This window comes from Callithrix jacchus, chromosome 4 (genome assembly GCF_049354715.1).
Source record: "Callithrix jacchus isolate 240 chromosome 4, calJac240_pri, whole genome shotgun sequence".
Classification (NCBI taxonomy): Eukaryota; Metazoa; Chordata; class Mammalia; order Primates; family Cebidae; genus Callithrix; species Callithrix jacchus.
The window spans coordinates 125,345,886-125,368,854 of record NC_133505.1 but is presented as its reverse complement, the minus strand read 5'-3'; the positions used below and the strand labels follow the sequence as shown (position 1 = coordinate 125,368,854).

Below are 22,969 nucleotides of genomic sequence, written 5' to 3'. Positions count from 1 at the left end.
ATTCTAACTGAGAAGTCTTTAAATACAAATCTTAAGATTGTGCTAAGATAGAAGTTTTCTAAGCAAATCAATCTGTGAGTACAAAAATAATTGATAGAAAAATATCAATCCAAATGAAAAAATTAACTTCAAGTTAGAAAATAGTATGGATTCACAGTTCTTCTCCCTTCTTACTCAAAACCATGCAGGTAATATATGCTTTAAACACTAAAAATGATGAGCATGAATCTGCAATTCAAGCCCTCAAAGATGCCCATGAAGAAGAAATTCAACAAATTCTTGCAGAAACAAGAGAAAAAATATTGCAGTATAAAAGCAAAGTAACAGAGGAACTAGACCTTAGAAGAAAGATTCAAGTTTTAGAGGCATCATTAGAAGATCACATAAAAATGAAGCAGCAGGCTTTGACAGAATTTGAAGCTTATAAGCACAGAGTTGAGGACATGCAACTTTGTGCAGAAGCCCAACATGTCCAACGCATAGTGACCATGTCTAGAGAGGTCGAAGAGATTAGAAGGAAATTTGAAGAAAAATTACGGAGCTTTGGACAACTTCAAATACAGTTTGAAAAAGACAAACGATTGGCATTGGAAGACTTGCGAACTGCTCACAGACAGGAGATACAAGAGCTTTTGAAGTCACAGCAGGATCACAGTACCTCGGTAAACAAAGGGCAGGAGAAGACAGAAGAACTACACAGAAGGGAGGTGGAGGCCTTGAACAAAACACTTGAGGAGCTAAGACTTGAACAGAAGAAACTAATTGAGGATTATGAAGGCAAGTTGAATAAAGCTCAGTCCTTTTATGAACGTGAGCTTGATACTTTGAAAAGGTCACAGCTTTTTACAGCAGAAAGCCTACAGGCCAGCAAAGAAAAGGAAGCTGATCTTAGAAAAGAATTTCAGGGACAAGAAGCAATTTTACGAAAAACCATAGGAAAATTAAAGACAGAGTTACAGATGGTACAGGATGAAGCTGGAAGTCTTCTTGACAAATGCCAAAAGCTTCAAACAGCACTTGCCACAGCAGAGAACAATGTTCAGGTAAGTAAAGAATATTATATTCACACATGAATTTTTTCTTTCTTTTAAATATATTCATTCTGTAGGCTGGAGAGCAGTCTGGCCCACTTAGAATCAGCTGCCTCACACCACTTAGACTTTTTTTTTTTAACCTTTTCTGCCTTTCCTTTATGAGAAAAATCAGTGACTGGGTAATTTGTGTTACCCCATAGTTGTTATTTCAGAATTTCAGATATTAACAGCCCAAAAAGGGAAGCTTAAAACCTTGCTAATTATTGCCTGGGCACAGTGGTACATACCTGTAATCCCAGCACTTTGGGAGGCCCAGGCAGGAGGATTGCCTGAGGCCAGGTGTTAGAAACCAGTCTGGGTGAGAGAGCGAGCTTGGTGAGACAATACCCTGTTTCTGGGGGAAAAATATTGCTAATTATTTACAAAAGGATTTTAATGTTGGGCTTAAGGTTTAATTATTTTTTTTATTTTCTTTTCACCAATAATGGTTTGCCTGCTAGCTGATATTTTAGACATTGATCAAAAAATTGATTGCTTTCTAAACCTGAGTTTAAGAGATGTATTGTACAAGTCTGGGGAAAAAACATACCAGAAGTCCACAATGTCTTTTTAATGTCTATGCAGCATTAGAATGGTTTAGAAAGGGTAGAATAGCCTTTCCTGATTGGGTCCGGTGGCTTATGAAAATATCAAGTTATAAGTGTCACCAATACTTACAGATTTAAAAATTGGTATATAGTTTAGCATGACTTCTGAATAAGAGAAAGCTGACCCTTATAATTTAAATGAATTAATTCAGTATTATTACCGCATTTTAACAAAGCTTATTTAATCTTTCTTAGGTACTTCAAAAACAGCTTGATGATGCCAAGGAGGGAGAACTGGCCCTATTAAGCAAGCACAAAGAAGTGGAAAGTGAGCTAGCAGCTGCCAGAGAACGTTTACAACAGCAAGCTTCAGATCTTGTCCTCAAAGCTAGTACGTCTGACCATAGTTTCTGGTTTAATGCTTAGCTAAAACCAACACTTAAATGTTAATTCAAGATAGCATTTGTCTTTTCTTCTAATATTTTAAAACTATTTAGACTGTAAATATGTTAAAGAATTCTTAATATCTTACTAATGACTTAAAGATATACAAATAACTTTTTTATTCTTAGGAGTATATTTAGAAAACTTGAGAGTTAGCAGATAAAACCACTAATAAATAAGTCACTAAAAGAAAAATGGCTGGGGGCAGTGGCTTTCACCTGTAATCTCAGTGCTTTCAGAAGCCAAGGTGGGCAAATCACTTGAGGCTAGAAGTTCGAGACCAGCCTGGCCAACGTGGCAAAACCCCATCTCTACTAAAAACAACGAAAATTAGTTGGGCATGGTGGTACACCCTGTAATCCCAGCTACTCAGGAGGCTGAGACATGAGAACAACTTGAACCTGGTGGCAGAGGTTGCAGTGAGCTGAGATCGTGCCAGTGCCCTTTGCCTGGGCAACAGAGCAAGACTGTCTCCAAAAAAAAAAACAGAAGAAAATAAAACAAAGCCATGAAGCACTCTTTTTCAAAAGGTGTTGTCCTTTAAAAACATACATTTTATTTTATTTTATTTTTCAGACAAGGTATTGTTCCATCACCTAGGCTGGAGTACAGTGGCACGAACACTACTCACTGTAGCCTGGACGTCTTGGGCTCAAGTGATCCTCCCACTTCAGCTTTCTGAATAGCTAGGTTCAGAGGTGTGCACCACATTGGTTGGCTAATTTTTTAAATGTTTTGTAAAGACAGGGTCATGCCATGTTGCCATCTCAAACTCCTGGGCTCCAGCAGTCCTCCCACCTTGGCTTCGCAAAGTGCTGGGATTTCAGGTATGAGTCACCATGCCACCATTTATTTAGTTTTAGAGATGGGATCTTGCTCCGTTGCTCAGGCTAGAGTGCAGTGGCATGATCGTAGCTCACTGTAGCCTTAAACTCCTGGGCCTTAGTAATCCTCTCACCTTAGCCTCCCCAGTAGCTGGGACTCTAGGTATGCCATGGGCTAACTTTTTTGAGGTGAGGTCTCACTGAAAAAATATACATTTTAAAGTGTTTAAATTAGTTAAACTGTATGTAAATTGCAGCATTTCACTTCTTAGGGGTTGTTATTAAGGTTCATTTTTACAAACTAAAGCTTTGCCCATTTCTATGCTGTTTCACAGCCCTTACTGAAGGAGGTGGGTGACTTTGGTCAGTTCTGGAGTTATATTTTGTCTAAGTGTTTAGTGTGCCCAGCAAGGCTGTTTGAGCTGTTTTTTTGGGAGATCTCATTTGATTTTGATTGGCCTATCAGTGAATCCCAGATTATCCTTCTTCTAAAATAGTTGTTTTTAATAACCTTTAGTGCACATTGGAATGACTTGAAGGGTTTGTGAAACTACAGATGCTGGTCCCTCCCCTTAGAGTTTCTGATTCAGTAGGCCTGGGATGGGTCACATTTCTAACCAGAGTTCCCAGGAGATGCTGGCAATGCTGGTCCTTGGTACTTTGAGAACCTCTGCCTTAAACTATTGTTTCTATGAGACCTTTTTCTTCACTTATTTTTCATCTTTCTGTCTCTCTCCTCATTTTTCTCTACCTTCTCCACTTTTTGCTGTCATTTTAAAGATTCTTTCATAACTTTGCTCTCCTTATCTGTGTCTTACCTTAGTTGTTGGTTGGTTGGTTGGTTGGTTTTATTTAGAGACAAGGTCTCGCTATGTTGCTGGTCATAGTGTAATGTCTGTTTACAGGTGCTGTCATGGCTCACTGAAACCTTGAACTCCTGGGCTCAAACAGTCCTCCCACCTCAGCCTCCCAAGTAGCTAGGACTACAGGCTCCACTTTAGGTCTTTATCTAGCCTCTTGTCTGAAACAATCAGTTTAAACCAAACTGTTACCTGCCGTCTTTGTTTCCTACATACAAATTTCTTCCTCTTTATGTTAGAATTTGAAAATAAAGAGATTAGAAAAGAACAAGTCACTCATTTTGGTGCCACAGTGTGAGTCAGTGCATCCTCTCCCTCCTTGTTTTATTCCCAGGAGACTTTCTTATGAACCCCCAAGGAGTTGTTCCTACTTCAACCTGTTTAGCTTGCAATCTTAAAAAAAAAAAAAAAAAAAAAAAAAAGCAAGGCCAGGCACAGTGGCTCATGCCTATAATCTCAGCACTTTGGGAGGCCGAGGCAGATGGATCACCTGAGGTCGGGAGTTTGAGACCAGCCTGGCCAACATGGTGAAACCCCATCTCTACTAAAAATACAAAATTAGCCAAAAGCAGTAGCACATACCTATAATCCCAGCTACTCAGGAGACTGAGGCATGAGAATTGCTTGAACCGGGAGGTGGAGGTTGCAGTGAGCTGAGATCATGCCGCTACACTCCAGCCTGGGTGACAGAGTGAGTGAGACCATCTTAAAAAAAAAAAAGAGAAACAGCAAAATGGTACAAGGTGCAGGAAGCAACATTAATCATGTGAAAATGACTTTTTAATTTAAATTATTCTAGTGGGGTAAGAAGTATTTTTCTGTAAATATTTCATTTTATGTAGTGAAAAAAACAAAGGAAAATTTGTACATGTAGACCATTTATTTTACTCAAGTATAAAGTACAGTTGTGTTATTAACTATAACTGTTTATCTCATAGTACAACTGATTTTAAATTGAAGGGATTTTCTTTTTGGGGAATAGGTCATATTGGAATGCTTCAAGCAACTCAAATGACCCAAGAAGTTACAATTAAAGATTTAGAATCAGAAAAATCGAGAGCCAATGAGAGATTATCTCAACTTGAAGAAGAAAGAGCTTTTTTGCAAAGCAAAACCCAAAGTCTGGATGAAGAGCAGAAGCAACAGATTGTAGAACTGGAGAAGGTAAAAAGTAATGGAAACTCCATTCCAACAAAAAGAGTTCAGTTTTTGTCTTTTTCAGATTTGAAGTATTTGGAGTATTTCTTGCTACTCCACAGTAACAATACATTTTCTACTTTAGTAGTTAGTTTTGGTTCTAATTTTGAGGAAATGGGTGTACAACTAGACTATCCCATATTGTATGTTTGTTCAAAATATGTGGCTAACAATCTATAGAATATAAAAAAAAAAAACCTTAAGACATTTCAGCCTATTTCAAGCCATAAATTGAATAAATTCTTACTTCAATGGAGTGTATATTTATAATCATATTTTGTCTTAATGAAATATATTATTGCATATACACGTAGAAAATTTTTGTAGAACTGAAAAGATGACAAACTTCAAGCTCTGAAAATCTGAATACCAACATAGTGAATTTCTAGTTTAACAAGTGAGACATCATTCATCATTGCTGAATATATATTCCAGTTTTTCAGATACCCACAATACCACGTGGAAGTTATAGACACCCTTTACTTTCTCCTTCCCTCAGTGTCTAAGTATTTTGAAAATGTCTATTCTCCTTGCTCCTTACTTACTTCCATTCATTCCTTAACCTGGTGCAGTCTTCTCTGACCATCAGTCCACAGAATTTACTCTTGCCTCAGCCCTCGGTGACATCCTGATTGCTGGATCATAACTTACTGTGGTACTTACTACCCATTGACTTGGAATCTCTCTTCTATTGGTATTTCACATTCTTCACATTTTTCTCCTACCTCCTCGACCTTGTGGTCTTCTTTGTGAACTTCTCTCCTCCATCTGTTCCCTTACCATTGATGTTTCCAGCATTTTCATCTCATTCTATGCACTCATTCATTCTACTAACATCAACTGTCACTTATTCAGTGATAGCTTCTAAATCTTTAGATCAGGCCAGACATTTTCCCTGAATTTAAGTCCTTTTATATATATAAAACTTTCCACTGGTATCTCCACTTGTATCTTTCACAAACATATCAAATTAACATGCCCAGAACTTTCTCCTCTCAAAAGTACTAAACTTCTTTTACTCCTTATTTCAACCAGTAGCATCACAGTCTATCTAGTTGCTAAATCAAAAATCTGAAAGTCATTCTTGATTACTTTTTTTCTCAAACCCTTTGTCTGTTACAGAGTCCTGTTGGTTCTGCTTCCTTAATAAATTTTTATTCTGTCCTCCCCTGCTCATACCTGTTTATAGATCTGAGGTGTAGGAACATGTCATTGCTTGACTGGATTATAGTCACAACCGCCTAACAGCAATCTCTGCTTTCAGTTGGCCCAGTCTGCTTCCAAGATGATTGTTTTTAAAAGTATATCAATTACTTAAACTTCAGTAATTTCTCAGTCCCTTCAGAAGAAAATTCAAAGTTCTTAGTGTAAAAGCCCCCTTCTCATTATTTTACTCCTGCCTACTTCTAAGCCCCATCTGTCACCATTTTCTCACCTTGTATCCTATATTCTCTCCAGACTGCTTAGCTGCATGGACTTTCTGTCTCCCTAAACTTCGCCATCTGTTTAGCTACTTGTCATCTTTCCAATGCTAGATAACAATAGAAACGGTTATGAATGTAGGCTTTTGACATCAGACCTAGGCTTGACATTTTCTTATCATTAATTTCTTATGGACTTGTTGTAATAATTAAACGAGAGAATGTCATTACCAATTCAGATGTTTTCTCTCCTGAAAAGCCTTCCCTTATATCTCTCTGTCTCTTTCTCTCGGTCTTTGAGACACACACACACACACACACACACACACACACACACACATACTTTCCCACCCCATCCAAGTTAAGCATCCTTCTAATATAATCTCATAACACAAGATATACATCTGCATTAGTTCATTTTGCATTGTTGTAAGGGAATACCTGAGACAGGGTAATTTAGAAAGAAAAGACGAGTATTTGGCTTGCAGTTCTTCAGGCTGTACATCAAATGTAGTACTGGCATCTGCTTCTGGTGAGGCCTCAGAAAGCTTGCAATCATGTTGGAAGGAGAAGGAGAGGCAGCATGTTACAAGACAAGCGAGGGAGCGAGAGCGAGGAAGGAGGTGCCAGGCTCTTCTAAATAACCAGATTTCATGTGAACTCATAGAGTGAGAGCTCACTCGTTATTGCAAGGACAGCACCAAGCTATTCATATAGGGTCTACCTCCATGATCCTGACACCTGACACTTCCCACTAGTCACACCTCCAACTTCAGAGGTCACATTTCAACATGAGATGTGGTAGGGACAGAAAATTCAAGCCTGTGTCAACATCCCTTTTTCATAGAACTTATAAAACTATATTGCCACAGTCCTTTGACTTTTTTCATTATTTGAACTGCAAATGCCCAAAAGGTACGTAATTGGCATTCAAAATTATATTGAGTGATATCCTTTGGGTGGGTTAACTGGTAAGCCATTTTGTGTACTATTTTGACATAAAAGGAAGCCCTTAACCTTGCAGGTGTATTAACTCACATTTGGTTCTAATTTGATAATAGTCTATTTTATCTCTTGCTTTACAGTTTTTGATTTTATATGGAGTACCCTGTCACCTTCTGAGAACATTAATTACTTATTCTCATGTTTTATAGTCTAGCACTCAGATTATTCAAGCTTCCATATTTATAGGGTATTAAAATTACCCTAATAATAATGACAAAAGCAGGTACCAGTTATTGATCTTTGTTTTCATTTTAGAAAGTAAATGAAGCAAAGAAAACTCAACAAGAATATTATGAAAGGGAACTTAAAAACCTGCAAAATAGATTGGAAGAGGAGGTGATGCAATTAAACGAGGCCCATTCTAAGACTTTGGAAGAATTAGCTTGGAAGCATCATATGGCAATTGAAGCTGTCCACAGTAATGCAATTAGGGATAAGAAAAAACTGCAAATGGTGAGTAAAAATTTAATTTTTTATTGCCTTGTTCATTGTTGAGATTTCTGCAATAGTCTGGTGTGACCTATATTGTATAGCAATGGTTTACTTCTTTTTTTTTTTTTTTTTGAGACAGAGGCTTGCTCTGTCTCCCAGGCTGGAGTGCAACCTCCAGGCTCATTGCAACCTCCACCTCCTGGGTTCAATCAGGTCTTATGCCTCAGCCTCCTGAGTAGCTGGGACTACAGGTACATGCCACCACACATGGCTAATTTTTGTATTTTTAATACAGACAGGGTTTCACCATGTTGGCCAGGCTGGTCTCGCACTCCTGACCTTGTGATCCACCTGCCTTAGCCTCCCAAAATTCTGGGACTACAGACGTGAGCTACCATGCCTGGCCAATTTGCTTCATTTTGATGGCTGCTGTCTTGTAATCATTCTTGAAGTCATGATTCAAAAAGCAACATAACCTGATATTTCTTGATATGGGACATACCTAACTGAATTGATATGAGACATTCCTACTTCATATAAGCTGTAATAGAAACACTGTTTTTGTTCTTGAGCTGTCCCTTTATGAGACAACCAAATAGGTGTGCTCTTCAGGAAGTCTCAACTAGTTGAAAGCACATATTCTCTCGTAGATAGTTTTATTCCTTGGAAAAATGATTTATGTTTTGTTTTGTTTGTTTCTTCCTCAATTAAGTATTCACCTTGCTAATAGTAATATATGACAGACAGAATTGCATAGTAGAAAAAGCAAAATATTTGACAGACCTTGGCCTTACACTGAGCTCTTTGGTTATTAGCTGTATTACTTTGAGCCCCAAAAGCGATGCCTCGGGCTCCTCATGTGACAGAAAATATGATCCATCTTAAAATGTTCCTGTGAGGATTAAGTCAGATAAAATATGGAGTACCTAGTCATGTGCTAGCACGTGATGATAAAAGTTAGTTATTAGTACTTCTTACTATGTACCACATACTACAGTAATGTTTTACATCTTTTAAAAAATTTAATTCTTATGACATGTTATTGGTTTGATTTCTGTACCCATTTTACTGAAGAGGGGATGTGCTCAAGCACAGGCAAATAGTAAGGCTCATTCAGGCCTTGAACTCAGTTCCAGATCTGTCAAACCCCAGGCATTTAAATATCATTATGTAGGCATTTATTAATGACAGTTGTTGTATATTTCACTAATGGTACTTAACAGTTTACAAAAAACTTTCTTATATATACCTTAATACTTATGACAGGGAGATTAAAGTCATTTTTATTATCTAGATGGTAAAACACGTTTAATAAACCTCAGTGATTTCCTCAGACCCACAATGCTATTAAGAAAAGATAGGATATGAATTAGGTCTGCCTTGGTATACTTCCTTTTGTGACATGACTAGTTGGGAAAAATATCTAAGACCTAAACTTAATTTAAAATTCAAATAAAACTTTCTGTTAAAATGTTATTTCTTTCTAAACTTACTACTATATGTTTATGTAGCCAGAGACAAAAATTAATGACATGTTATTTCTCAAGACTCTGACTGTCATTTTCCCTGTGCCAGCTCACTATTCCAGGACCAGTTTGCACAGCATTAGTTATGTGAGGTGTGTGCATGCTTAGCAATTCTGGGTGCCTGTATCACCCGTTCAGAGTTGTATAGAAAACTGTTTCGTGATAACTGCTTCTTCTGCATTCTCTTTCCTAGCTGTCTTTTGGTATTATTTTTCATTTCTACATTCATTTTCATCTCTTAGCTACCTTCTTTCTTATTGAAATATTTAAAATTACATATGGCTGCCTTTAACCTTTATTCCTCTCTATTAAGGTCTAAGTGATAGAATCAAGGCATCTTTCATCTATGTCGTTTTTACCTCATTACTTTACTCCTCATTATCCCTTAACCTTATTAAATTATAATTTTCTAGCACCTGCCTTAAGCTACTTAAATTTCTTAAAGTCTTTCTTTAAAACATGGTTGCCATGAGACAGACGACATGAAATTTCCTATATGCGAACATATTCACCACCCTGTTGCAGCCTTATTTCTACCCTTCTCTTTTGTTGGAGTCACTTGTATATCATTTCCTCTTTCTTCCTCTCTTACCTGTCTACCTCATGTCTGAACCTAAGCTGAAACCGTCCTCCTTCCAAAATAGTCTTCCAGTGTCAGATTCTCTCTTTTTTTTTGAGACGGAGTTTCACTCTTGTTACCCAGGCTAGAGTGCAATGGCGCAATCTCGGCTCACTGCAACCTCCACCTCCTGGGTTCAGGCAATTCTCCTGCCTCAGCCTCCTGAGTAGCTGGGATTACAGGCACGCGCCACCATGCCCAGCTAATTTTTTTTTGTATTTTTAGTAGAGACGGGGTTTCACCATGTTGACCAGGATGGTCTCGATCTCTTGACCTTGTGATCCACCCGCCTTGGCCTCCCACAGTGCTGGGATTACAGGTTTGAGCCATTGCGCCCAGCCCCAGATTCTCTCTTAAGGAACATTTAGCTGAAGATGACTTCTCTTTTCTTATTATTCAGTTATCAAAAAGGATTATATTGTCCATAACTCTAGTTGACCCACCACAACTGAGAGTCAATATACAGAGAACCCGTGCGGAAAACTGTTAACATAGGAGGCTTGAGGCTGCCATCCTTAGAAAGGCAAGTTGGCCCTTGGCTGGCATCTGGGAACTTGGATTTTGGGAGGGATTCCCCTATTCCCTAATAAGAATGACTCACTGGCCTAAGCTGTTTACCCAAACAATGTGGTTTATCCCGAACACCTGCTTTCCTTCTGGGACTCTGGATTTTGACATGTGACAGGAAAACACTACCTGTGTAATCAGTCCCTGATAAAAAACCTGGGTACCAAGTCTCTCATGAGCTTTCCTGGTAGACAGCATTTCACACAAGTCACAGGTTGCTGGAGGTATTCAGCCTGTGTTGTACAAGGATGGCAATTACAACCAGACACAAGTTGTCACTGGTGTCTGGAGGTATTAAGCGTGTCCTGTGTGAGAGGGCTCTTGGAAGCTTTATACCTGCATCTGGTTTCCAGCAGACTTTGCCTCTTGTGCCTTCTTCCTTTGTGGTGTGTCCTTTGAGTCCTGTGCCATAATCACAGCCGTGAGTACGACTGTACTCTGAGTCCTATGAGTGTAAATCATCAAACTTGTTTGTGTTGGGGACCTCTGACACAGAACCCTATTTATTATTATTCTCATTTTACCCTATAGAAATAGTGAACTGCTTGTAACATACTATGCTCTTTTGTGCCTTCGTGGTGGTTAACATGTGGTTTTTCCTGTGCCTAGAATGTGATGTTCCCCTCTTGCTACATCACCTTTTGTTACTGGTGTACTCCTTCAAACAGTGCTTAGGAATTGCTGTCTCTCTAAAGGTTTCCCTGCCAAGCTAGACGTTGTTAGTTCCCCTTCCATATACTCCTATACTCCCTGTTCCTCTCTAATTTACTTAATATTCTTTAATTGCTTGATACTGTGAGCTTATTAAGGCCAGGCTTAATGTCTTACTGCCTTTTTTACCCAAGTGTTAAGTAGTATGCCTGACAAATAGTAAGTGGTCTTCAGTAATTTACCAGTTTTGCTCTTTAATTTGCCTTCATTTTATACTTGCTCATTCTTGACTATGTTCCAGTGCTAGACCACTGAGTTGTAGAAGTGTTATTGGATTTCAGTTTTGATGTAAATATAAAAGAATTTGAGGGGAGAAAAAATTTTTAATTCAAGGGGTAATTAGAATTTTTTATCTCATACTTTTCTGTTTTTTGACTTCAACTTGATCTGGTCTGGTCACATGTTCTCACCATTTAAAAAAAATTACAACCATATCATAAATTAGTCAGAATGGTAGAATCTAAGCCACTATGGCGTCACTGTTTACTCTGATATTATTAATTAAGGGTAAGGCCAATTCAAAGAGCAAAGTTTCAGAATACAAAACACAATAGTCTTTTTCTTGGAGTCTTCAAAGTATATAATATTTGCAATTTTGTTAATTTTTTTAAAAATTATTTTTCTAAGGAATTGGAAGAACAATATAACAAGGAGAAACTAAACCTGAAAGAGGATAAAAATCAGCTTCAGCGAGAGCTAGAACACCTAAAGGAAGTGCTGGAAGACAAGCTGAATACAGCCAATCAAGAGGCAAGAATTCTTTAGATCTGTTGCCTATGTTATAGATACAATAATAATAACTTATTCTGGTGACATTGTATAGGTAGATAAGTCTCAGTGAAGGTAACATATCTAGAGTAAAAATAATTTTAAAACTTTAATTGGTGTTGAATTTTTCATGACACTCTGGTTGTGTTCCACCAGGTAAAAATTGACTGTTGAAAATATTAAACCAAGGTGCTTTTGTGGGGAGAAGCAAAACAGAATATAACCACTTAGGAAAAGAAGAAAAGAGAGTTCTCTGCCCTTTTCAAAAAAAAAAAAAGCTTATTATTCTCCATACCTTATCTTTTTCTACAATTTCAACAGAAACTGACAATGGTAGCTAGAATCAATAGGCTTAATCTGAATAACAGTGTATGACATTGCTCTTTTAAGACTCGATATAAATGAAAGAAGAGAAAAGAGGCAAGTCAGAGTTCTTCTTCAACCTCATATCAACAAAGTTCCAGGCAGATTAAGGATTGGAATATAATATGAAAATCATGCATATGAATATAAATAAAATATGAACACAAAAGTGACAAACCTAAGGACAAAGAAGGCTTTTTGAACTTGATATCAAAGTTATGAACTGAAACATAGAATATCTATACAATTAAAGCTAAACTTCTTTATATCAAAACATACCATAAGCAAAATTTCAACATAGGAAAAACTGGGAGAGATGGAGTAAGAGACTGACAGATTGACCAATGAAGAATTTATGTCTTTAACACTTTAAGAATATTTAGAAAACGATAAGAAAAATACAGACACCCAGATTATCTTTTTACAAGAAATTAACATGAAAAAACAATTTGTTTTGTGTAATTTAAGAACTGGAAATGAAATCAATGAGACATCATTCCATTACCATAAAATTAACAATGATAAAAAATTGAGACCATGCAGTGTTAATAAGGATTAAGAAATAAGCACTCAGAAACTGCTGATGGGAATATAAAGTTGTATAATTTTTTTGGAAAGGGATTTATCAGCACATATGAAAGTCTTAAAGATGGGCATGTACTTTAACTCAACAGTTTTATTTTTTGTGTATTTAACATAAGCAGATAGTTATGGATTCTTGACAAAATTTCAGCACTGTTTATAGTAGAAGAAGTACAGAAAAACTAAAATTTTCTCAGAGGTCTGTCTTCCTGGAAGAAAGGGATTCTTTTCCTAGTTCACACGGAAGTTTTGCTTGCTTCTCTTTCCATGTTCTGGGGCTGCTTCCATGCTGGGGGTATTGCCTTTTTCCTGCTCAGAGGCACACATGGCCTAGCAGCTGCACTGATGCAATACGAAGTCAAAGCGAAGGCATTTAGGGTCCTTCTAGGAGTTAAATACCTTCATTCTGAGATGTTAAAGAGATTTTATTTCTTCTTAATTGCTAGTAAGTATATATTGTTTTTCTGTAATTGACTCATTCATTCATTTATTTAATAAATATTGAAGAGCTATTAGGTACCACAGTTATGCACTGTGGTTTCAGCGATAAGTCAGTCAGATATGGTTCCTACTGTGATGGAGAGACAGACACAAAAACAAGTAAATACAAGTCTGATGCATATTACAAAGGGTGGTAAGTAATTAACAAGCCTTGTCAAAATAATAAATTTAGGAAAGCTTATGAAAAGGCCCTGAGGCATGAGAAATTTCTAGGAATTGTAGGAATACCAGCTGTATTAGTTGATTTTACACTGCTGATAAAGATATACCCAACACTGGGCAATTTACAAAAGAAAGAGGTTTAACTGGACTCATGGTTCCATGTGGCTGGAGAGGCCCCACAATCATGATGGAAGACAAGGAGGAACAAGCAATCTTACATGGATGGCAGCAGGCAAAAAGAGAGCTTATGCAGGGAAACTTCCATTTGTTAAAAACCATCAGATCTCATGAGATTCATTCACTATCACAAGAACAGTGCAGGAAAGACCTGCCCCATAATTCAATTCTACATTCCCCCATAATTCAGTCCCTTCCCACTGTGTTCCTCCCTCGACATGTAGGAATTGTGAGAGTTAAAATTCAAGATGAGATTTGGGTGGGGACACAGCCAAACCATATCACCAGAAAAAAATGGAGTATGACAGCAACTATAATAATTTATATTTATTTAGTGCTTACCGAGTCCCAGACTTTGTTTTATGTAGCATTTCCCTTATATGGTTCTCTCCTTTAATCCTTACAGCAACCTTGTGCAGTAGATACCAGTTACTAAGTTAAATAACTTGCCCAAGTCAGCACATAATAAGTAGGTAAAGCCAGAATTCCATTTCATATAGTGTGCTTTCAGAACTCAATTCTTAAACCTAGTGTTACTCTTTCTCTCAATGAGCGTAAAGACCAAGAAGAAGGGATGCCATGCTAAGACAGGAGATTTGGGCAGATACTATGCCATGGGGTTCTTGTAAGCCCCGTGAAAGATTTTGCAAGTTATCCTAAGGGCAGTGGAAAGCAGTTGAAAGATGCTAAGTGAAAATATGTGGATGCTTGTGCAGTGGATGAGGCTTATACTCATGTCCATATTTGTAACTTATAAAAAACGCACTCTAGTGTTGAAAGGAGAGTGAATTAGAGAAGAACAAATATGCAAATATGGGTATTTCAGGGAGGAAGTTTCTACTTACTGTATTCCCTAAGTTTGTACATTAATAAGGAGAAGCCAAGTATTGATTTCTGTTGCAAATGACAGAAATCCTAGCTCAAACTAGCCTAAGGAAAAAGAAAATTTATTGACTCATGTGACTGTAAAATTCAGAGATAATGTTAGCACCTGGTAAGACTGGATTCAGAACTGAAATTGTGACAATGGAACTCAGCTTTTCTTTTCTCCTTAAATTGGGTTGGTTCTCTATGTTGACTTCATGCTTCAGCTATACATTCCCTGAGGTGTATGTGCAGCTTACAAAAAAACCTTTTCTAGTAGGTCCTTTTTAAAGTCCTGAGTTCACTGTGACTACATCAGCTTAAACCACATGCCTGTCCATGAACCATTCCCCATACCAACAAAATGAGATGATGAAGCACTTTATTCTGAAGTTTACGATTAATGCTTCTAAAACCACATAGATTAGTGGAGATGGTGAGTAGATGCCCCAAAAGCCAAAAGCAGATTTTGATATTGGGAGACAATAGATGTTTTTCCCATGTATTCATTTTTATTATATTTAAGAAAACAAACTGATCAGTTATGTTCAACACTTATTTGCTTTTTATATTTTATTACATTTAACTTTGCAGAAGTTTGAAGTTTTTGCCTATTTAAATATCGTCTCTAATTAGATTTATAGTTGCCCTAATATACCTTCTCTGAATTCTTTATGTTGTTACTTGAATACTAATCTTTATATTGATTTCTGTATTGTATTTGTTTTGTTTTAACTTTTATTTGAGATTCAGGAGTACATGTGCAGGTTTGTTATTTAGGCAAACTCATGTCACAGGGGCTTGTCTCCTAGCCTAGTACCCAATACTTACTTTTTCTGATCCTCTCCCTCCTCCCACCCTCCACCCTCCAGTAGGCTCCAGTGTCTGTTGGTCCCCTCTTTGTATCCATGTATTCCCATCATTTAGCTCCCATTTATGAGAACATGCAGTGTTTGATTCTCAGTTCCTGTGTGAGTTTGCTAAGGATAATGGCCTCCATCTGTATCCGTGTTCCCACAGAGGATATGATCTCATCCTTTTTTATGGCTGCATAGTATTCCATGGTGTATATGTGCCACATTTCCTTTATTTAATCTGCCATTGATGGATATTTAGGTTAATTCCATGTCTTCGAATTGTGAATCATGCTACAATGAACATCACATATTGCATTTCTTTGCATAACTTATTCATCTGAGCATTTTCAAGATTCTAGAATATTATTCTTCATGCTGATAAATTTAGTTCTTTCCTTATTGATTGGGACCTAATGTTTGTGTATTGCTTTCTGGTTAAAGAGTATTTTCATATATATCCTTGAATTTAGTTGTTATAGTAACTCCATGAGGTGGGATTATTACTCACTCCTGTTTTATGGTGACAGACCTTGGACTTGAAACTAGATTTTTCTGCCAAGTTCTTTCATCTCTGCCATAACTGCATTCCTTACTGTCATTCATTCACCACTATAAATATATTTATGACACTCCCCTCAATTAAAAAGTATAGAAGATATAAGTAAACAATATAGACTAGAGAAAGCACTCATAAATATAGAGACATACAAACTTTTTAAACATCGTAAGTGAATACTGTATACAAATATGCCAGTAAATTTTTAAAAACAGGAAAAACATGTCTTTATGAAAATTTAAATTTTTAAAATGACTCAAAGTAGTTGTACAACCTCACCAAAGCATGAAAATTAAAACTGTGAAAGAAAAAGTCTAGCAGGTATCCAGAGAAGCACTAGGCCTAGAAGATTTAATGGATGAATTTTATCAGACTTTCAAGAAACAGGTAATTCTTTTGCTTTGAAAATATTTCAGAGCACAGAAAAGATGTGTAGCTCTCCTAATTATCCTGTGAGGTTAGCATTTCTTTAAAGACACTAACAAGATAAAATACTACCACCACCAGTATTGCAGAACATATACCTGCATAGAGAGGGGACAGGAAGACTGTGTACCTGGGGAAGGAAATCGTGGGTCAGAGAAGGAGCAAAGGAAATTTTTGTATTTTTCTTTGTCATGTCTGTATTTACAAGGAGAAGTATTCAAGTATTATTTTTAAATTACAGAGGTCAGGAAGGCTGTGTACCTTAGAGAGGGAATTATAGGCCAGAGAAGGGTTGAAGGATAATATTTGTATTTTTCTTTGTCATGTCTGTATTTACAAGGAGAAATAGGTATTATTTTTAAATTACCTATTTTAATTTTTGTAGAAATTTCATTGGTTTGGCCATTTTGTAAGAATGGGTTTTTACTTTGTAGCATTGTCCCTAAATAATTTGAAATATTTCATGTATGGATTTTAGTATTCATAACTGTAGGGTAGGGATATGCTTAATCAGCAATTGTCTATTAGCTCCTAATTTCAAGAGAGTATGAATTCAACTCTTAAAGATTTCATGAGACAAATTTTGTGTGGAAAGACAGGAATCATAACTTATTCTAGTTTATGGTACATGTACCAGCTTATCAATATTTTGACCTAAATTTATCTCCTTTGGAAATAGCAGGAGATACTGACTCAAATGAAATATGCAATTAAATTTAACATTTATTAATCTAAAATTTTGTTTCACTCTTTTATATAATCTTTATCTTGCTTCAGCTTCTTAACAGTTACTTTATTGCATGGTAGAACTAGGAATTCTCTTTGGTAAACAAAGGTATATCTATTCCTTTACATGGTTGTCATGAAAAAAGAAAATTTTAAATAGGAAAGTCTTTTCAAAACACAACAGAAGAAAGCTGTCATGGTTATTCAAGTGCTTTTTCCAGATTAATCAGGAAATGATCCATTCAGTAAAATTACAACTAAATTAAAAAACTTTAGGTAGAAATTGTAAGACAGTTTTGCTATTCTATTACAATGAAGTATATTAAAAGTACTTTATTTACTTGCAGATTTGCCGCCTCCAAGATCTGGTAAAGAAAAGTGAGCAAGGTCTTGGCTCTGCAGAAGGAGTTATTGCTAGTCTTCGGGAATCCCAGGAAAGGCTGCAGAATGAGCTTGACTTGACTAAACACAGACTAAAGGAGACCAAGGATGCTCTATTAAATGTAGAGGTAATTTCATAATTTTACTGCAATCTAAACAGCAGCAAAATAAAACTATAACTTAGCCATTTGACATACAGCTATTTAAATAGCACATTGTATATAATTAGTATATTCGTTGTTAGAACCACCATAACAAAGCACTACAAACTGAGGGGTTGAGAACAACAGAAATTTATTGTCTCATAGCTCTGGAGGCTAGAAGTCCAAAATCAAGGTGTTGGCACAATTATGTTCCTTCCTAAACTAAGGAAAGATCCGTCCTTGCATTTTCCAGCTTCTGGTAGCACTAGGCATTCCGTGGCATTTGGCAGCATAATTTTTATCTCTGCCTATCTTCACATCTTCAAAGGATACCAGTCAGCTGGACATGGTGGCTCATGCCTGTAATCCCAGAAACGGGTAGATCATGAGGTCAGGAAATTGAGACCATCCTGGCTAACATGGTGAAACCCCATCTCTACTAAAAGTACAAAAAATTAGCCAGGCATGGTGGCATACTCCTATAGTCCCAGCTATTCAGGAGGCTGAGGCAGGAGAATTGCTTGAACCCAGGAGGTGGAGGTTGCAGTGAGCCAAGATCACGCCACTGCACCCCAGCCTGGATGACAGAGTGAGACTCCATCTCCAAAAAAAAAACAAACAAAAAAAAGGATACCAGTCATATTGGAACAAGGGCTCACTCTGCTTCAGTTCGACATTGTCTTAATACATCTGTACTGACCCTATTTCCAAATAAAGTCACATTCTGAGATACTGGGAAGAAAGAGGGTAGGACTTCAGCATTTTGGGGGACACAGTTGTTAAACCCATAGCAATTAGAATGTGCAATTCTTTTACTGCTAAGAGTTAGAACTCTCATATACAACAACCAAGCGCTTCTCTGTGTCTGCAAATTTCAGAAAGACTCTGCCTTTTTCCTTCCATTCTCATGAAGCGCAGCCAAGATTTAGATTGTCTTAGATAGTAGAGAAGAAGAATCCATAAAACTGGGTGTATAGTAACCAGGGAGTTCTTAACCTTTTCCTTCACAGAGATGGTTTAGAGTATAGGCTCTGAAGTCAGGTTGTTTGTATGTAAATTCCGAACCCACCAAATTGTATGTAACTTTGGGCAAAGCCTCACCTTTCACATCTGCACAATGAAGGAGGAGTTGGGGGTAATAACACTCTTCACAGCGCTATTGTAATAATTAAATGAGATAAACCATTTACAGCATAGTGCTTAGCAAAATAGTAAACATTCAGTAAATACTGCCTTTTACTAATATTATTTCCAAATATCTGTTTTAGTTTAGAATTGGTGACATTTTAAAAGCATATAAACAAGGGCACTTTTTAGTGACATTTCAAAAGCGTATACACAAGGATTTACCTTGTGCATGGAGCATATATAATTCTATTTATTTTATTTGGGATATAATTATATTCTGTGTGCATTGAATATTTATTATCTTCCATTCTGAATTATGTGACAAAATAAATTATTTCATTTTCCTTGAATCTTCTTTTCTTTATGTTTACCTTTCTTCAGTGGCTGTGTGATATGACAGTATTAATATATAACAAGAAATAATTGGAATTTAGAGCTAGTATAATATACAACTTGATATAGTGAATTTCTGTGATGCCAAATATATTGACTATAATCTCGATGGTAGCGTTCTGTGGTGTGAAGCTGAACTGGATGACCAACTATATTAAGGGATGTTTTTTCCATTATCAAAAGATAAAAGGAAAATGATATTTTAAGGAAATACAAATATATTTAAAAGTAAACAGTCAAAATATATCTAATGAATGTTAGTTGAATATAGGTTGTGTTCATATGGTATCTTGGAAGTTCTCTCTTGCCTTGGTGCACATCCAGTTCCTGACTTTAAGGTATTTTATCCTGGTTGCCTTTCCCCTGCTGTCCTTGCACTGAAAATTGGGCTTACTGATTCAGTTTCCTTTCTTTGAGGTCTTCTTCATATTTACCTTGTACTTCTGTCCAATAGTAAAAAATACTAAACGCTAAACCTTTTAAGCAGAACTCTGTCAAGTGTTCATTTTCTGTTCTGCTGAATAATTTTTTTTTTTTTTTTCAAATGAAGTTTCACTCTTGTTGCCCAGGCTGGAGTGCAGTGGTGTGATCTCAGCTTACTGCAGTCTCCACCTCCCGGGTTCAAGCAATTCTTCAGCCTCGGCCTCCCAAGTAGCTGGGATTACAGGTGTCCACCACCACACCCAGCTAATTTTTTGTGTTTTTAGTAGAGACAGGGTTTCACCATGTTGGCCATACTGGTCTTGAACTCCTGACCTCAGGTGATCCATCCACCTTGACCTCCCAAAATGCTGGGATTACAGGTGTGAGCCACTATGCCGACCCTGCTGGAGAATTTTAACTGAAAAAATATAGATGCTGCATCTTGGTTTATCACAACTCTGCATAAGCTTTTTAAAAGGAAGTTTTTTGTTTTTTTTTTTTTTTGGTAACTCTTTTTCTCTAACCTACCCCAATAATATCTAATAACATGCTTTACATTGAGGAAAAGAAATACTTTTTAAGCAGTCTACTCCATTTAATGTTGCCTTTGGTGAAAAATGAAAGAAGTTACTAGAGGCATAACATTTGGTGAAAAGGACAATTGGCTAAGATGGCTGCTATCAATTTTCAATACTTACTTCTTAGTACTCAGGCCAACAATGTAGAATGGCAATTTCAGCATTGGCTTGCTTCTTTCTTGTTAATCTGGATATACCCTTCAAAAACCGCCATGCTACATGTTGTTAGCAAGTGGATGATCTAGAAAGGGTCACTGTGATAACAGGAAGATAGACCATTATCTGCTCCTCTTCTGCCTTGCGCCCCAAGAGCAGGTGCTCTGCTGGCTGGGGCTGATGGTTGCCAGTGTCCAAACAGGTCACCTCAATCCCTAGGCTCCATGGAGCCACTTGATTCATGCTAATCTACAGGAGTTTTGTGTATTGTAGCCTATTACCATAACACTGAACACATGGACCACTACTTTGAAGTTACATAATAAAAACAGTAGCCTAAATTCTGCATAATTATTTTTATTGTGTCAGGCACAGCTATGTACTTAAGTTTTGAGCAAATAACATACTTTTGAGTATGAGTATGAGTGAATTTGAATATCTATGTAATGTGTGTACAGGTGTAGGTAATTGGATAATCAATTTACTGTTAGATACCTAATATATGGAAAGTGTAATTAAGATGATTAATGCTGACTTTAAACTATTTAAATAATTTGTGATATAAGCCTTAATAAAATGTAGTTTAGACAAGAACATTTAAAATATAAAATTCGTTTTACATATTTTCAGAAAGTCTTGAGTCATTTTCATAGATGGCATTATCAATTATTGTGCTGTAAGAATTTAAAAGTTTTAATGCAAGCACTTTATTTATTTAAAATAACCAGCACTGTCTTTGTTTTTGAAGTTTAATCTTGGCTGAAAAGTTTTTATTCTTCAGGGTGAGCTACAACAAGAAAGGCAACAGTATGAAGAAACAATTGCTTCCATGAAAGAAGAAGAGAAGCTCAAAGTGGGCAGAATGGCCCATGACTTAGAAATCAAGTGGACTGAAAATCTTAGGTATATTTTTTTGTTCTGTAATGTAATCTTTATCAATAAAGGCATACAAGAAAGTTTTTCTCTTGTATGGCTCATATTATCCTATTGTTAAAGACATAGTAGCAATATTTTAAAATTTTCTGTGATTAGATACAGAGAAATTGGATTTTTTTTGATTGAATTCAGATTTACTTTTTGCATTTCTTTGAATATAAAATAGGCAGAAAACTAGCCTGAAGTCACAAGACTTACATGTTCTAGTACCTATTCTGCTGTTAATAAATTGACAAATCAGTGATCTTGTGGTAAGTTATCAACTTACTTTACAGTCCTTAACTATAGTCTGCTTTTACTCAGAGTCACAGACTTTTGCAGAGGATTAACTAAGCACTTAAAAAACCTGTGGACTCTGTTACAGTCAGTGAGAGGAATAATTCTCTTTACAAAGTAAATGCATTTGTCTTATTTTAGACAAGAGTGTTCTAAACTTCGTGAAGAGTTAAGGCTTCAACATGAAGAGGATAAGAAGTCAGCAATGTCTCAACTTCTGCAATTAAAAGAGCGAGAGAAAAACGCAGCAAGAGATTCATGGCAGAAGAAAGTAGAAGATCTTTTAAACCAGGTAATTAATAATCTGTACATGATCAAGGTTCATTTCCCTTGACATTCTCTAGCTGGGAAAATATTGTAAAACTCTATGTTAATTCACTGTATTTTGTTATTTTTCATGGGACAAACTTAAACTTTTTAAAAATATATAAAACCAGGAAGATAAATTCATAAACTTATAAAACATTGTGCTAAATTATATTTTATATATGCAGTCTAAATACTGAGAAGAATTTATGATTTTTTTAGTTTAGTATTTGACCTGAAAATATTCAAGATTTCAAATGGGCAAGTTGCCTATTTTTTGAAAGTATAAAATCTTTTTTTTATGTCATTAGATATTGCTTAGATAACAGAAGATAGAATTTATTATATGTATCATGATTACCTAAAACCAGTTACTAAAAGTGAACGGCTTTTCTCACCAATGGAGTGTTACCTGTTATCCTTCAAAATTCTGTAAGCCCCTTAGAGTATAACATAAACAAAAGGTGGTAAGATTCCTAAATCTGTGTTCTTATGCTTGCTTATTTCCCTAACATTTGTAACTTTAATTAAAAGAATTTGCACATTTTCACTCATTTACACAACTTTTAAATTTATTCTTAGCATTCTTCTGGAGAGCAAGTAATTAAATAGGATTAACTGCATTAATCACCAGTTGATTAGCAAGTGCAGAACTTGGACAAGAAGCACCTCAATAATTTAGTGCCAGAAACATACTATTATCTTTCTATTTGTAAGCATGATGAATTTCAAAATAAACAGGATAGGCTTTTTCTAAGATCATATGTTACATAGGTACATACATGCAGTGTCTTTCAGGAATATGTGTATCATAACAATTTATAATGTTACTCTAAAAAGAGAATACATATGTATGTTTACATGTGTGTATATATGAGCTTTTGTCAGTCATTTGAAACTTCTGAAACTCAAAAATAAGAACAAGGAAACAACTTTTACTGGAATTTGGACATTAGCATTGCTTATGATAGACTTATTTTACATTCCTTTTAGGGACCAAGAAGGACAGATTTTACTGGGTAGAGTAGTACCAATCTTCT

At 36.3% G+C, this 22,969-nt stretch overlaps 1 protein-coding gene across 28 annotated transcripts in view; it reads left to right on the top strand.

The window, feature by feature from the left end:
* FAM184A (family with sequence similarity 184 member A) overlaps nucleotides 1-22,969 on the top strand; it is a 119,813-nt gene that overhangs the window by 51,253 nt on the left and 45,591 nt on the right. For all 28 annotated transcript variants that reach the window (XR_013534513.1, XR_013534511.1, XR_013534512.1 and 25 more), the window contains exons 2-9: nucleotides 189-1,043; nucleotides 1,877-2,012; nucleotides 4,732-4,913; nucleotides 7,628-7,825; nucleotides 11,855-11,977; nucleotides 17,557-17,718; nucleotides 21,193-21,314; nucleotides 21,765-21,915. Coding sequence is in view for 23 of the 28 variants with exons in the window: in XM_078370002.1 (XP_078226128.1) it covers nucleotides 189-1,043; nucleotides 1,877-2,012; nucleotides 4,732-4,913; nucleotides 7,628-7,825; nucleotides 11,855-11,977; nucleotides 17,557-17,718; nucleotides 21,193-21,314; nucleotides 21,765-21,915 (1,929 nt within the window). In the remaining 5 variants the exon portion in view is untranslated. The remainder of the gene's footprint in view (nucleotides 1-188; nucleotides 1,044-1,876; nucleotides 2,013-4,731; nucleotides 4,914-7,627; nucleotides 7,826-11,854; nucleotides 11,978-17,556; nucleotides 17,719-21,192; nucleotides 21,315-21,764; nucleotides 21,916-22,969) is intronic.